Source organism: Oryza brachyantha, chromosome 2, assembly GCF_000231095.2.
Source record: "Oryza brachyantha chromosome 2, ObraRS2, whole genome shotgun sequence".
In the NCBI taxonomy this organism is placed as follows: domain Eukaryota; kingdom Viridiplantae; phylum Streptophyta; class Magnoliopsida; order Poales; family Poaceae; genus Oryza; species Oryza brachyantha.
Window position 1 is genome coordinate 22,790,622 of NC_023164.2, and position 15,824 is coordinate 22,806,445.

The 15,824-nt window shown below is 42.9% G+C and overlaps 1 protein-coding gene across 1 annotated transcript; it reads right to left on the reverse strand.

Annotated features, from left to right (window-relative positions):
- Nucleotides 1-5,562: 5,562 nt before the first annotated feature.
- LOC102705407 (dof zinc finger protein 4) lies at nucleotides 5,563-6,863 on the reverse strand. Its single transcript, XM_006647763.3, has one exon. The coding sequence runs from the start codon at nucleotides 6,675-6,677 to the stop codon at nucleotides 5,838-5,840; it is 840 nt and encodes a 279-aa protein (XP_006647826.1). The 5' UTR covers nucleotides 6,678-6,863; the 3' UTR covers nucleotides 5,563-5,837.
- Between the last annotated feature and the right edge of the window lie 8,961 nt (nucleotides 6,864-15,824).

Here is a 15,824-nt window from a genome sequence, read left to right on the forward strand (position 1 = left end):
ATCTTATCAAGTCGCTTAGGATTCCTCTGTCCTAATGGAAAATAGGTTACATGTCTCTGTTTATGGTGTTGGCATGGTAAATTTAAAGTTTATTTTTCATTCTTTGTTTTTAGATCAATAGGAACGCGTATATAAAAAAATATTTATAAACTATTATTAATTTACAAATATATGTTTTGACTCTTTCCTTGTAGGTGAATTAAACGAACGTATATATGGCTCTAGTTTTCTTCAGATTGGAGGCCTTCCCAAACCCAATGCTAGTGCTAGCGCAAAGGTACCATGATATTTGCCAATGGCCTCTTTGGGGTCTAGCCGTCTAGGAGCTCGCAGCTTGCATTGGTCCAAATGGCCCGAGAAGCATTTGCCGGACGGACGCTCACACAGAGTTCTTTTGCCCTTGCAGAATTCTAACAAGCCAGTCAGGAACTCAGGATAGCGAGAACTGAGAGGAAGCCCATTTCGCATGAATGCACTCCATCAAGCGATACGTAGCCATCGTCGCCGATAAAAACAACTGATCCGCACAGTTGGACGTCGTGAAATAGTAGCACTGCAGAGAACCACTGATGATACAGCAGGCACAGATTGAGTTATTACTGGGCCCAACCGGTGAACTCTCACTCGCCAAGTCGCAATTACAGCAGCTGTTACTGCCTTTGAGAAGTGGCATTCATCAGCCATTCAGGGATCATAGTACAGGTAACTTCCGAACAGTGCCAGCTACAGAGCAACTACCAGTGGCGACTGGCGATAGCCCATGGCTGTGCCTGTCCTGCTTCTTCTGCCATCACCTTGGACCGCAGTAATTGCAGCAACAGAAGCACGCCTGTTTACTACCAGTACCAGCACAGTGCCAGTACGGAGTATTGTGTAGTAGTACTACTGTTGTAATCGTTGCCTGCTGCTTCGGAGTGAATGGGACGACTGGTGCTGGTGCCACAGAGTCACCTCAGCTCCTGTGGCCACGATAAAAATTCCTTGCGAGAATGCGAGGAATACCGTATCTGCACCGGAGCATTGTTCCCAGCGGTACACAGGAAAATTCCTATTCCTTTCTACAGAGTGTACTCTCCTCTGCAGCTAGCATGTGACCAGAGTGCCTTCAATACAACACAATGGACACGTTACCAGAGCTATAGCCTATACTATGGACACTGGTATTTCTAAAAAATTAAATTTGAAAGAGTGTCTTCCAAAAGAATTTATTAGTCTCCGTCTTGTAACATGTGTATTTCTAAAATTTAAATTTGACTTACAAAGAGTTTCTTGGTAAAGTATTAATTGTCACATCAATCATCTCATATTTAAATCTTTATTTATTTTATCCATATGTATATCTCACTTCATACAATATTCTTATTTAATATGGGTATTTAAGTTATTTTTGTTGCAACTAATTTGCTTCTATGTGCTAGAAAGTCAGTTATAATGTGATGGAGGGAGCATTAATTTGAGCAATTTTATTATCATTAAGAAAACACCAACAGATATCATATTTTCTAGTGTAAAATTTGGTAGTTTTAATTAATATCTCGAGATACCAAAATTTTAAGTCTAACTTTTAGTACCTAGAATATTTTTCAAGTAAGTTAAAATTGGCCTTTAACTTGCCCCTCTCTCTCTATTTCTTTTACAACCACAATACATATATGATATATCCCCTACTTTTCAATTACCAAAACATTGTTTCCTATTTCATCAAACTTCGATGCAATAATTAATTAATATATAAAGTCTTTGTGGAACAAATAACAAAAGCTAAAAATAAAATCTTTTGAGACGGTGGGGGTAGAATTAGGGGAAAATAAATCTGTACTTCTTCTCTCGATAATAGTACAAGGAACCAGTCTATTTTCTCTCTTCTTCCGAAAGAACACCGGGTTCACATATTCATCATCTCATACGTACGGGCAAATCAATTAACGTCAATTCTCGATCAGGTATGTGATTTTTTCTGGTTGGACGGTCGCCGGAGTTGGGCCAGCCTGGTCTACTCTAGCCGAGACCGGAGAGGTGGGGTGAGGAGGAGCGGCGGTGTCATCAGAAAGATTTCTTCTCCGGCCGACGACGTCCTCCGCGACCGGCGCCGACAACGACGTCAACCGTGTAGGCCATGGCGCACAGTCTGATTGCACAGTCGCTCCCCTGCTCCTCCTTTGTTCAGATGCATCTCCTGTGGCTCTCCCAGTGGGTCCTGCATTAACAGTTCGCTTCTGCGAGATGCGTACCATTAGCAGTTTTTTACTAGCTCAGTCTCAAAAACATTTTATATTAGTTATTTATTTTTGACTAATTATTGTATTGAAATTTTAAAAATAAGGGGTAGTTGGAGTGGGAGAAAGTGCTGAGGACAAGCACATTAGGATTTTAAAAAATAAAGAGTACTTTAGTGGTGATTGTTCCAATGAGATATTCGCAAATGAAAAAAATAACTTATGGATTATTTTTTTATAAATACATGTGTTAGCGATCTAAGAGCAACGGCCGAAAAATAAATTACAATAAAGATCTAAAATTAAATTCAAATATAAAATTAAAAATTTAATTTTGGCTTATAAACATAAGCATAAGAAAAGATGTGACGAATTGTTGAAAATATAAACACATAATGATTTAATCGATCACATAAATAAATTATGTCATTGTAAAACGAAAGCATGGCAAGACATGGATCAACCAACATGAACAGATCTAATCTAAACATGTATGCGAAAGAGCTATACATGAATAGATTAAACAGATGATAAACTAGATTAAACATAATTAACCTGAATCGAAGGTTGTTCTAAGGAGGATTGAGCGCAGTACGGACGACTCACGGCGTAGGATATTGACGACGGCGAGCCGTGACTGATCGACGAGGAAGACGAGCCGTCATGGACGAACAGCGAGCTTCCCAAAAACCTTATTCGTCCTCTCCCGGTGCAAGACTTCACAGCGGCGACAGTTCTGGAGACCTGCTCTCCCGATCGCCGGTGCACGCCGGCGAAAGGGATGAAGTATACGACGGTGGCGGCGCAGCACATAGGAAAAGGCAAACTCTAGATTGTTTTCACGTGTGTTTGCGGAGAGGTAGCGGTTCGGTATATATAGGACATGTGATTAGTACGCCTACCATATCCAGACTCGTCATGCATTGAAAGATCCGATACGCCTACCATATTCGGACTCACACGTATGGAAAGATCCGATACACCTACCATATCCGGACTCACACGTATGGAAAAATCCGATAAGTTTCTAAAACTAACACTGGAATTTTTATTTATTATAAGGTGAGCTTTTGTGATTTTCTAGTAATTAATCCTCACATGAGCCGGCCCTTAAATAATTCCTGACAATGTTAGTATTTTTTATTATATATTAATACGTGTGGAATAGAAAAGTACAGTGAGGCATTAGTCTTAACAGTACTAATGGAGCAGCAGTAAATTTTATCGTGGTCGATCTGCTGTTCATTCTGGCCCATATTGGTACGCCATAACAACTAACACATGAGACCCCTTGTCCTGGCCAAAATGTTTACTAATGCTAATCATTGCTGCAAGTAGGAGAGATTAGCATTAGTCAATCCTGAACCACTCTTTGGGCCAGTTCGTTACGCTGCCGTACTTGTACTCTTGCGTGTTTGCTCGCTTCTCGCATCGATCACGCTTGCTTGCCCTGCCATTACAGAAGCTGAGGCTAGCGTCTCCGGCCTTGCATCCGCCCATGCTAGCTCCATCACCGGTTTGTCCTTTTTGTCTCGTACGTGCTAGAATTGTTCTGCTCTCAGTTTGTTCCTTCGAACTGGCCGGACTTGCGTAAATTGATCACTCTAGCTAGCTGCAACTTTCTTTTTATTAATCATCGTTGAGAACACCGGAGAAGCAACTATTTAGACATGTATCTGACAAATCGGTTCATCTCTGATGCAACCTATGATACTGTAGGGATGTAGCGAGATAAGGCATGAGACGGCGAGAGTGCAAGAATGACAAAGAGCTGGGCCCTTTGGTAGGGTCCAACTGTTCGAGCACGGCAGGTTTGGTCGATGAATCGATATTATTATCTAGTAGCTACATCCAGGTCATTCGAATAGAGAAAAAGAAAACTAAAACCGATCTGATCATCATTCAGTGCTTGCAGAATCATCCGGCAAGAAAATAATATCGGAGTGCTATCGCTCTGCTGGTTTCAGATCCCTGTCAACTTCGTAGGCCGGTGACAATGTGCAGTGCCATGACTTGATCGGCAATCCAATTGGATATATGACCCCAGCTTGACAGTAATCGGTAGATGCGCCCTGCTGGCCATGTCGTAATCCCGGAGTTAATACTGTGACACTATTACCACTGTCTCCAAATTCTACCCGGAGTCATCCTGCAAAGACTCGGGGGAAGGCTGTCGGTATCGATCAAGTCCGTATGGTAGTATATATTTCGATCTTACCAAGCCGGAATGACACCTCCAAGACGTGCTCCAAGCCATCCGTTCGAAGAGTCTGTTGTGGTCCTTCGCTGGGGTAGCACCCCTTGGCGTCTTGTTAGATTAGCGTACCGTAACAAGTGTGTTTTTCTCTCTTGGGTGTTCTTGTGGGAGATTAGTTTGTAGTGTTTGGGCTCTCTTCCCTGCGTTGTTTTCCTTGAGGTTCCCTGCTGGAAGCCGGTCTGGCAGTATGCGTCGTGTATCAACACTTTTATCTTCTAATTTATTAACGTGCAATTCTTTTACGCATTCGAGAAAAAAACATAGATCACATTTAATATCCTAATTTTTATAGTATTCTATCCTTATTAATCACTTTCATATGACCATATCAGATATTTAATATCCCGATCCTTGATTCAATAAAAGTATTGTTTAAAATAAAACGGATTTAAAATAATATAAATACGTCCACTTGAAATTGATCGGGGCTTTTGCAAATTGATACCACAGGCATCAATTCATGCAACATATTGTATATGTATTTACCTTGATCCGGGCGGATTTAACACGGGGTGACGAGCCCCGTTAAAGCTACTGAAGCCCTCACGTTTACCCTCTAAAATTTTATAACAAAGATCAATAGAAGAGGGGCTAAAGTTCTATCTAACTTATTCAGACCCTACTAATTTCGCTAGCTAAATCCCACACTGCCTCGATCCTATATGATACTATCAGACAAAATAACGATTATAATTAACCAGTATTCCGATACCGACTATCCTGCTCGTGCTCTGTGGTGTAGTCGACTTTGCTTGCCGTTTCTAATCTCCAAGTAGATACTGCCACTGGTAACCTGACAAGCGAGCCGCTTTGCCCATGTTTAGGCTTGGTCGACACACGCAGAGGTTCATCAGCTATCACAGAGAGAGCAGTGTACGTAAGCTAAGCCAGCTAGCCAGCAGTGCCATCTCCATCAACACAAACTCCCCGGAGAGCGAAAGGCACGGGCGGGCGAGCACATAGTCAAATTTAACAAACCAACTGGTACGTGCCGCCCATTAATCAACAAGATTCAGCAGCTCTACCTTTGACCATTCCAGCACACTCAAATTATACTGAAAAATACACATGCGAACGATTCTCAATCAGCTGTTTACAACAATGCTCGATTCAATTCAGATTTCACGCATGCAGTAGATACACAAATGTTAGCTTTCTTGGACAGTTACACACACCTGTGCAGCAGCAGTGCAGGTGAAGCCAGAGAAGACGAGGGGGGAAAAAAAACCTTACAGGGAGTACAATAGAGTAGAGTAGATGGATGTGGTAAGAAAGAGACATACTAGTAGCTAGTGGTCGTCCTTAAGAAGCGTTTAACCACAGCTTAATCAAGGTGATCGCGATGAGTAACTACACCGGCTGAGCTAGGGTAGGTAGACGGTCGGGTCCGGGACGTCCGTCCAGCAGCTCCCGGCGTTCCAGTACGCCGGCGGCGGCACGTCGCCGAGCTCGAAGATCCCCGAGTCCAGAGACGTGAACGGCGTCATGTCAGCGACGGCGGGCGCTACTGGGTCCGTCTGTCCGGCGAGCAGAACGGAGGCGATTCCCTCCTCGGTCTTCGGCTGCGCTGTGAAGCTGAACACCGGGAGAGGCGGCGGCGGAGGAGGGGCGAACAGAGACGCCAGCGCTGCTGCCTGGTCGGCGAATATCGGCGCCGGAGGAGGCACGTCCGTCGGGAAAGGGTTCGTCGCGTGGTTTATGACGGAGATGGTGTTGGACGACGGCGTGGCCGGAGTCGTCGGAGTCGTGGCCGCGTTGGCGGCGGCGGCGGCGGCCGAGGGGCTCGTGTTGCCGCTGCCACCGCTACTGGATCGAGGGGACGACGCCGAGGCCCGCCGCTGGTTCTTGGCGTTGTCAGTTGCCGTTGGCGTCGACGGGGCCGAGGGAGCAGAAGACGAGCTGCTGCTTCGCTTGGACTTGCGGCAGCCGCCGCCGACGGGGACGTTGCGGAGGACGCCGCCCTTGGTCCAGTACCGGCGGCAGCTCTTGCAGAAGTGGCGCGGCTGCGACAGGTTGTAGTTGTTGTAGTAACAGAACTTGGTGTTGGTCGACTCGCACCGCGGGCACTTCACTGCCTCCGGTGACGGTATCCCGCCGCACCTCGAAGCCGGGCCCTGCTGCGCCTGCGCTCGCCGGAGGTCAGCCGCCGCTGCCCCGCCGAACAGCCGCCCGGCGAGCCCCGGGATGGACTGGAACTCCTGCATGAGGCGATCGAGCTAGCCTGCTTGTGTGGTTCTAGAACAATCTAGAATCAACACCGCCTCTACGCGCTCACTCGATCATCTCTCTAGCTCTGGTGTGTGCACGCTACCGTGTCAACGAGCTCAGCGCGGCGAGATCGAGCTCCGCGCTCAGCTCAGCTCCACCCGCTATCTCCACCCGCTCAGCTCCGCCTCTGCATCACACAACACGACCGGGTTAAAATATCTATAACTCCAGCTACTAAATTACGAGACTACCCCTGACAATGACCTGACCGAAATGCCCTCGCACGGCACTGTTCATTACCCTGTACGAGTAAATGTACCCGCATATGCATGGTACGATGGCCGTGTACAACTATGTGCTCAGATCATTCTGCTCAGCAACAGTGTCGCCTGTCCCCTTGACGTCTTGAACTTGCATATCATGTCCATGTAAAATCTTCTTCTCAGACGCCGTTCGATAGAAGTGGAAAGGAGTTAGCTATGCGACGAAAAACGTAGTAATAGAGTAGTACATAATTAATTAATTATTAATTATTAAAAAAATATAAAATAGATTAATATGATTTTTTAAATAACTTTTCTATAGAAAATTTTCGTTTCCTATAGAAAATTTTCGTAAAAAATACACCGTTTAGTAGTTCGGGAAACGTGCGCGTGAAAAAAAAGATGAGTTAGATATCTTGTTGGTTTGGCCGAACACGGCCTCGGTAGTAGCCATTGGTTCATAGAGAGTTTGAAATTAATCATGGTGCGCAGTGCAAATATAATTCGAGACTCGAGAAAGCTTTGTTAGTTGTTAGAGAGCTTGGACTTTGCAGGATAACGCCATGAGAGTTCGCATCTATTGGTTCAATCGGTGGATGTGTTGGCCGGAAGAGGCAAGGCAAGTGGGGCGGGCCGTGGGTGAACCTGCGCCTCTCGTTTCCGTCGACGCTTTCGGCTTTCTTTCGAGATGGTCACGTAGAACCAACCAATTTGGTTTTCCGTTTTGGAATGCTAGCTGCCTGTCACGCTATCCTGGCAAAAACATTCTTAACTAACGTATCTGATCTGACCAGAAAATTACTATCGCACATCCATCGCATCACGATTGCATATACAGTACTCCAGTTTTGTAATTTGCTCACATAAGTTACAGACTTACAGCGGTACCAGTGCTTCATTCGTGACGGGACATAGACGTACACTCTCTTGTTTTTGACATTCGGTTGAAGAAATTCAAGGGTGAAGGGCAGCAGCTAGCTATACATCTGCCTCCGTCATTGCCGTCCATAGAGCACAGGCAGGCCGCCCGGCTGGGCGGCTGGCGAATCGAATTTCGCAGGGTAGAGGAATAGGAAGAAGCGTCCGGCTAATGGGAAGATCGAAGAAACCGCCAAGGCATGGGCTGTGGCGAGATGGAGTGCACAGCACAGGGCAGCGTGCAGCAACTAGCGGACCGTGTCCATGACTTCCATCTATTATTAATTGGGCGAACGATATAGTCGCCCAGCAGCCCGATCGTGTCGCGGTCAGGGGACGTCACGCGGAGTCAAGGACCACGGCTCGCGCGCTCACATCATCGGCGACCCGCGCGACCTGCCCGTGCAACGCCCCTTCTCCGTCCCTCTCGCGCAGTCGCAGCCTGCATCGATCGATCCCGTCCCGGCCCGATCGCAGTTAAGCTTATCTAGTTTGCTACCCAGAGTGTGGGTAATAAGTAAGGGCAACATCGGTCGGGTGGGTTGTTTGCATCGATCGGGCACGTCGCGCTCGCCGCGGCTGCTGGAGCTTGGAAGGGTATCGACGCTAGCTAGCTGCCGGCACAGTGGCACGTACGTACGTAGGGCCGCGAGCGATGACGTTCCGGCACAGGAACATCTTGCCTGGTATAGTAATTGCGGCACATCAGAAAAACGCACGACGACACGGCGGCGAACGTGCGTTTCACTTTTTCGTCGATCCGGAATCACTGGTGGATGGGCTAGCTTGTTCACATCGGCGTGCGTACGTACGTGTTAACGTCGCTAATTACAGCAGCGGCAGTGCAACTGTGCAAAGCCGGGGCCGCGGAGGCGGTGGGTTCCACTGCAGTACAGCCCATGTCTTCTAGTAGTAGCGATTTGGGCGAGCTAAAGCCTAAAGGCTGCGTGTTTTGCTGTCCACCCGCCGCACACGTCCGGCCCTGTCGCGTCGCGTCGCTCCCTTGAAAGCGCGGTCGTTTTCTCCCGCCTACCTTGCTGCTGCTGCTGCGTGCGTCGTCCTACCCCCCGGGCCAGGGCCGGCCGTGCCCGCGCGCACGTCCGCTTGCGTGCGCGTTTTCGGGGTAAGATCTCGAGCGTGACATTGTCCACAGCGCGCGGCGCGCGCGTACGACGACGTCGTCGGCTTGCCGCTTGCCCGGACGGGCCGGGAGGGAGGCCCCGCCCCGTGCCGGCCGGGTACGTGGCCACGCCTGATCGCAGCACTGCATCCCTGCGTGAGTCAGACGCGCCGCGCACGGCCGTCCCCGGCGCGCCCGCCACGACGCTGCAACGCACTGTTTGTTCGCCGTCCGGGGCTGGGTGACGCGTACTATATATGCGGCGCGGCTATGCATGCATGCCCCTTATAAAAACGTACTATATACTACGTAATTGGCCCACCTGACGTGCAAGATTTGTCCACGGAGGTAGCCACGGACAACCTGATGGCAGAGCTGCGTGTATACGTGCGTGAATAACGTGCTGGTACCCTGCCATGGCAGGCTGGACATCCCATGCAATGTCACTGTATGCATTAATCCTGTGTGGAAGAGGGACCCCGGCCCAGTGCACGCCTTGTCATTTTGCTGTCAGTGTAGAAACTTCAATTCCACTGTTCTACTCCAGCATGCATGCACATGCAGAGAGATGTACGTACGCACGCGCGTATTCGTACGTGCCGACAACCGACGGTTTGAAAACGCTTGAGAATACGATGCTAGTAACTCAGGATTATCATGCAGGGCATCGTGGATATATATACGCCAGTACGCCCTCCGTTTTATTTTAATTGATATCGTTGTTTTTAAGGTATATTTGATTAAATCGTCTTATTTAAAAAAATTATAAAAATATAAATACATAAAATATTTTTAAGAAGTTAGTAATAAGTTAAATTATAATAAAATATTTAATAATTATATAAATTTTGAGTAGGACGAATTTTTAAATTGAGTCAGTTAAAAAGGTAAGGTGGAGGAGTAGATACATACGGTACTCCTTGCCCGATAGGAGATTATTAGTCTGGTTGCCAGCTAGGGCTAGCTGATCACTGTACGACAATAGTAATTGCCAATTAACGAAGGAACTAACCATAGGGATATCTCTATCTTGTACTGGTACAGTACTTACGGTTTAGGTAGCTACTGACATTGATCAGTTGGCCTGCTCGATCCATTTTGGTGTAAATTAACACATGTACAGTACAGCTCTGGGAGTAGCCAGGCCGGTGCAAGGAGCACGAATCACGACGGCACGTGCCGGTTGTCGACATGTCTCGGTCGCCTTTAATTCTACGTACGTACGTGTTCAATACCATTTACGTGATATCTTGATACGTTAATTAGGCTAAGTACTCCATCAATTTTATACTATAAAAATATTTTGTTTCGATCCCTATTTAAATTCATCAATTGCTTCACGTGTATGTTTTGTGTGTGCCTATATTAATTCACACTTATATGAATTTAAAAATAATATTTAAATTAAGAAAACTTGTAATATGGTCCTTATGTTCCATGATAAATGTATTTATAGAATTCAAATATATCTCGTAAATAATATATTTGTAGAAAACTAGTAGTCCCATAAATGACATCATATTCAAATCACTTCATACCCATAGCCTTATTTTAAGAGAGCAATTTTACCATTCTTAAGAAGGTATCGTGAGGTACCACTATTTTATATGTAAAATTTAGTATTTGTTGGTGCCTAAATTGTATATATAAAACAGTGGTATCTTCTTAAGGATAGAAAAAATACTCTATTTAAGAAGGGATGTTTAACATTTCTCCTTGTAACTAATTTGCTTCTATTAGGATGGAGGACTATACCATAGTTAATATCTAATTTCAAGATCGTTCACGGATCAGTGGGAGTCTCCCATTTTTCCATGTTCGACTGACAGTTGCAACGGTTTTTCTCTCTGAAAAAAAAATTATCGAGCTCAAGACCATATCAGCTAGCTCTGGGTCGATGGCTTGTACTCCCACCGACTTTTTTTTAACGTCGTTAACTTTTTGATCTACGTTTGACCATTCGTCTATAATTATTGGCTATTTTATTATGATTTAATTTATTACTAAAACTTTAAGTGTGATTTATAATTTTGTATATTTGGAGAAACTTTTTTTAAATAAGACAAATGGTCAAACGTAAATTAAAATGTCAACGACGTCAAAAAAAATTAAAGGGAGTAGTACAGTAGTACTTCATACTTACTGTTAAATTTGTTAGGTCAAACAGCTCCACCGGGTACTTGTCAACACATCCATCGTGCTCGATCAATCGATCGATCGATCTCGAGTGATGCTTAAGCAACCTGTCCATCTAGAGCTAGGACACACTGAGGTTATAAATGACTGTTAGGTGAGGTGATGAACTGGTGACTGGCCGGCGACGCGTATGGCCGATCGATGTGGCCACTCGAAGAGCCAGTGCAGCGTAACACACCGTGCCTAACAAGGTTAGGGGCGGTTTGTTCCCTACTTACTAGGACTTAAAAATTAGTTATAGAGCTAAACCATAAGTTCTTTTTAGTATTACTATGTTTGTTTGGAGGAGCTAAAAGAGATTAAAATCTCACTAAATGACATATTCAATAATACACAAACACACACATAGTTATAGACTTAGAGTAGTGGAGTATGTGTGGTATATGTTTTTAGTCTCTTTTAGCACCATTTTCAAGGACTTATGATCTAGGTAGTTTTAGTCTCTATTAGTCTCTCATGTTTGATATTTTAGGGGCTAAAAGGGACTAAAGTAAAGAGACTTGTTGATTAGCCCCTCCAAAAAGTACCTTAATATAGCTTCACCCATTTGTAAAAAGATAGTAGCTATGTGTGGCCGCTGACCGAGTCACCGTTGGTTAACTATCCGGCGAGAAAAACATACCAATATATTAGTATATAATTAATTAATTAATAGCTGTAAAATTTTTAAAAATAGATTGATGTGATTTTTAAAATCAACTTTTTTTAAAAAAACAAATATTTAGCAATTCGAAAAGCGTGCACGTGAAGAACCGTTGAATCTGCTTACAAATAAGGGATTTTTTTACCATCCATGAGAGACATGAGAGAGTTTGAGGAACCAACAAATTTTAGCATAAAATTATAGTATCTTAATATACTTTTTAAAAATAGTAAAAAAAAAGCTCTATGAACAAAGACGGGCAGAATCGTTACTTGCTGTCATGCCGATCGAATCTGCTATTAGTAAGCACATAAGAGTACATAAGTAGCATGCTCATGCATGGTTAAATGACAGAGAGATTATGCAGCAATGAACTGACGAGTTAACAACTAGCTAGTGTGAAGGAGCAAGTGCACATGTTAGAGCAAGTGTAGATGCGACTAGCCGGCGAGCCAGACAAGACAGCGTGACAGACGGACGGAGGGCTGTGCGCTTCTGCAGGGATCGCCCAAGGCCTCAACCGTTGCTTTCGGTGATCCTCCAGTAGTGACGGATGGTTGTGGATACATAATATACAGCCGAAAGCGACGCCACGTCCGGCACTGGTGCCCCCCGGCCGTCATCTCCGATCATGGTTCGGTTTCTCGACGAGATCATACGATCTCTCCCTCCCTTTCATAATATAAAGATTTTGATCTTTCTGTTTATAATATTTAATTATTTGTCTTATTTAAAAAATTATGAAAATATTATTTATTTTGCTTGTGACTTACTTTATTATCAAAATAATTTTAAGCACGACTTGTCATTTTTATATTTATACTAAATTTTTAAATAAGAAGAATGGTTAAACGTTAAAAAAAATCAAACATTTTAGTTGTTGGGTCCTCCGAATATTTCCTGGAACAGTTAGACTTTGTACTACTATAATGACTGTTGGTTGAAGAAAATCTCAACCATTGATTAATATTTGTACTATCAATAAAAAATATTTTACTATAGGCGGTTAATATGCTAGTATAAATAGATTTGGTTCATTGGATTAAAAATAAATATGATATAGATTATTTCTGGTGCCAACAAAGAGTATCGTAACCAAGCTCTCATAAATGACTAAATATTTATGATACTTGGATGTTATTGCTTTCAAATATTCAATTAAAATTGGTCTATAACTAAATTTGACGGTCTCTTTTTCCAAGATTAAGCTCGAGACATAGGTCCCTTAGGCCTAGAGTGTTGGCTGATCTGTCGGCGTCGAGACCAAGATAAGATCATGCTACCACTTCGACCCGTTAGGCCCTTGTGTTAAACCGTGATCACCTTCCAAAAACATGTGCTTGATTAATGGTGCCCATACCCTTGATCTCCCATAGTGCTAGATTAAAAGGATGAGGAGATGAGGAGAGGTGACAATCTCTCTCACAATATCATGCTTCTCTCATGCAACCAAACCCAATCAGAAGTTGTAGAGGGAAAATGTTGATGCCGCCACCACACAAGAGATTGCCAACCATACCATTGATATCAAGTTGGTGACTTGGTGTGCGATTTTGTACAAGAAATAGAAGAAAACCCGAGATGTGCAGCTACCTGTTTTTTCAACTACAAAAGCAATAGGAAAAACAGATGAGAACCAATCAGCCACGTACACCCAATGGCATCTCTCAAAATGGCTATTTCATCGTCTCTATTCCGCATTAAGGTGATCAAGATAGGCTAATAAATATATTTAATACATTACTAATCTACACACAACTTTCATCGTTACTTATTGCCATAAGAAAAGGAAGATGCTATCATTGTACAAAGGAAGGTTGTTCATAGTCATTGCTTGCTGGAGCTTAAGCTCCTCGAAACTCTTCATGGTGCGAATGTTGGAGCATAGTCTGGTTGTGAGGAAATTTTAGTGCTACCGTATAAATTGGAGAAACGCTTAAGTACTAGTTAACTATTGCCTTTCTCATAGCCGTAGGAATGTGAGAAAGTCTGTGTGTGTTTGCATTTGGTGAAGATCCACAATAGTAAATAAAAGGTGACCGGGTGTTTATGCAACAATGGTGCATTTTTATCTTAGTTTTGTTGGACCCAAGGGTAAAATGGTCCTTTCACCTTGCCTTTAAGCCAAGTGAGGGAAAAAGGCAAACGATATATTTGAAAGCTAAAAATAATTTATAAATAAAACTTTTATATTTTCTTTTCAGCGATCAGAGAGCCCAAATCTAAAAAATAAACTACATTAAAAAATCTCAAAATTTAGCCCATAAATATAAACATAATCGAAAAGATTGGGTTGATAATCTCTACAAATCACATGCGGCTTTGCAAGACCCTGGGCTTGGCTGCCATGGGACCTCTCCTACGAGGTGGAGATTGAAGAGCATTGTCCATGATGGTGCGTTAGGTATGACCTAGACACAGAGTTGTTTCCCCTTACCCCAACCGTTGTGCTTGCCTCCATGTAAAAATCACCCTTCCTAAAAAGCCCATGCCAACAGAAACATGACATACCCAAGACCCATCAAAGAAAACCAATAATAAAAGACTATACTTCGTAAACCAGACCGTCATCCATCACATCATATTGCAATATACGGACATATCACTGATATACAAAACAGAGGGAGTCAATCGATGGATAACTGTGTATACCTGCTTTGGGTAAGCTGTAGATTTTATCATTATCAATGAAATGTCAAGTACCTATTGTTTCGGTCGTAGGGTATGTTGTAGAGATGAACTTTTATTGTTGACCTATAATAGGTTTTGTGTTATACTTCCCTTTTCTAAATATTTGAATTTTTGACACATATTTGACTGTTTATTTTATTTAATTTTTTAAAAATATATAATGTTATATATATAAGTATATTTAATAATAAATAAAACGATATAAAAATAATTAATAATCATGTCAATTTTTTGAATAAGATGAATATTCAAACATATATAAAAAAAATCAATGACACTAAATATTTAGGGAACAGCACTAAATATTTAGGGATTGAGTAAGTATATTTTGTTAGATTGTAACCGTTCGACTGCGTGCACACGCTCAACATCAGCCATACCATTTCATAATCAATAGTGTACAAGGATAGAGATAACTAATTAAGGTTGATCAAAGCCTGCACGAGCGGGGAGAAGCATGCATAGCTGGCTATATGCAACAGTAACCGAATGCACGACGGCAGTATTGCGTGCCCATGTGCTTCCCTAGCTGTCAAGCCTAACAAACTTCTATTGTTGGCTCGGCTTAATGCTTGGTTTCCGAAGGCACCACGAATCGGATGCCCTTGAGAGTGTATTATCATTTGCTCTCTCGATCGTGTAGTCTCCTACTCTTCATGTGTAATTGGTCGCTCTAAGCTGCGTGCTTATAACAGCTTTCGATGGCTGCAACTTCTTTAATACTACCCCCGTTTAATATGATAAGTCTTTCTGATTTTACATAAATTAATTTGATTGATAAATACATATAATGAATTTAGAAAGACTTACATTACGAAATAAAAAGAGGGAGTAATTTTTAGCTCACCTTAACGGTCCATATACTTATCCAAATTTAGAGAATATGCAATAGTAAAATCTACAAAGTAAATTTATTGAGAACTTTTACGGTACAATATAATATATTAGCAGTATATACTAGTACTAGTGTAAACGAGGACATGTTTGGAATTTACCACGAAATCAAAAAAATATATATTTCGGTTTGATTTTCTACTTAATTATTTTGTACTATAAAATCTGGAACGGAAAATTTGTCCTTTTCTATTATTCCTTATTTCCTTGAAGGTATTTTCATAAATTAAGATCATATAGGGTAGTGGTACTGTGGTAGGAGTGTTGCCGCCGCACCACACGTGTTGTCATCTCTCCCCGTGGATTGATTTTACATTAGTCAACTTCAAGTCAGATTATTTTAAGAATTGAATTGAAGCGAAGCTAAACCATGAAATTACTAAAATGACATTTTTATTTTGTGACAAATTTGAAACAT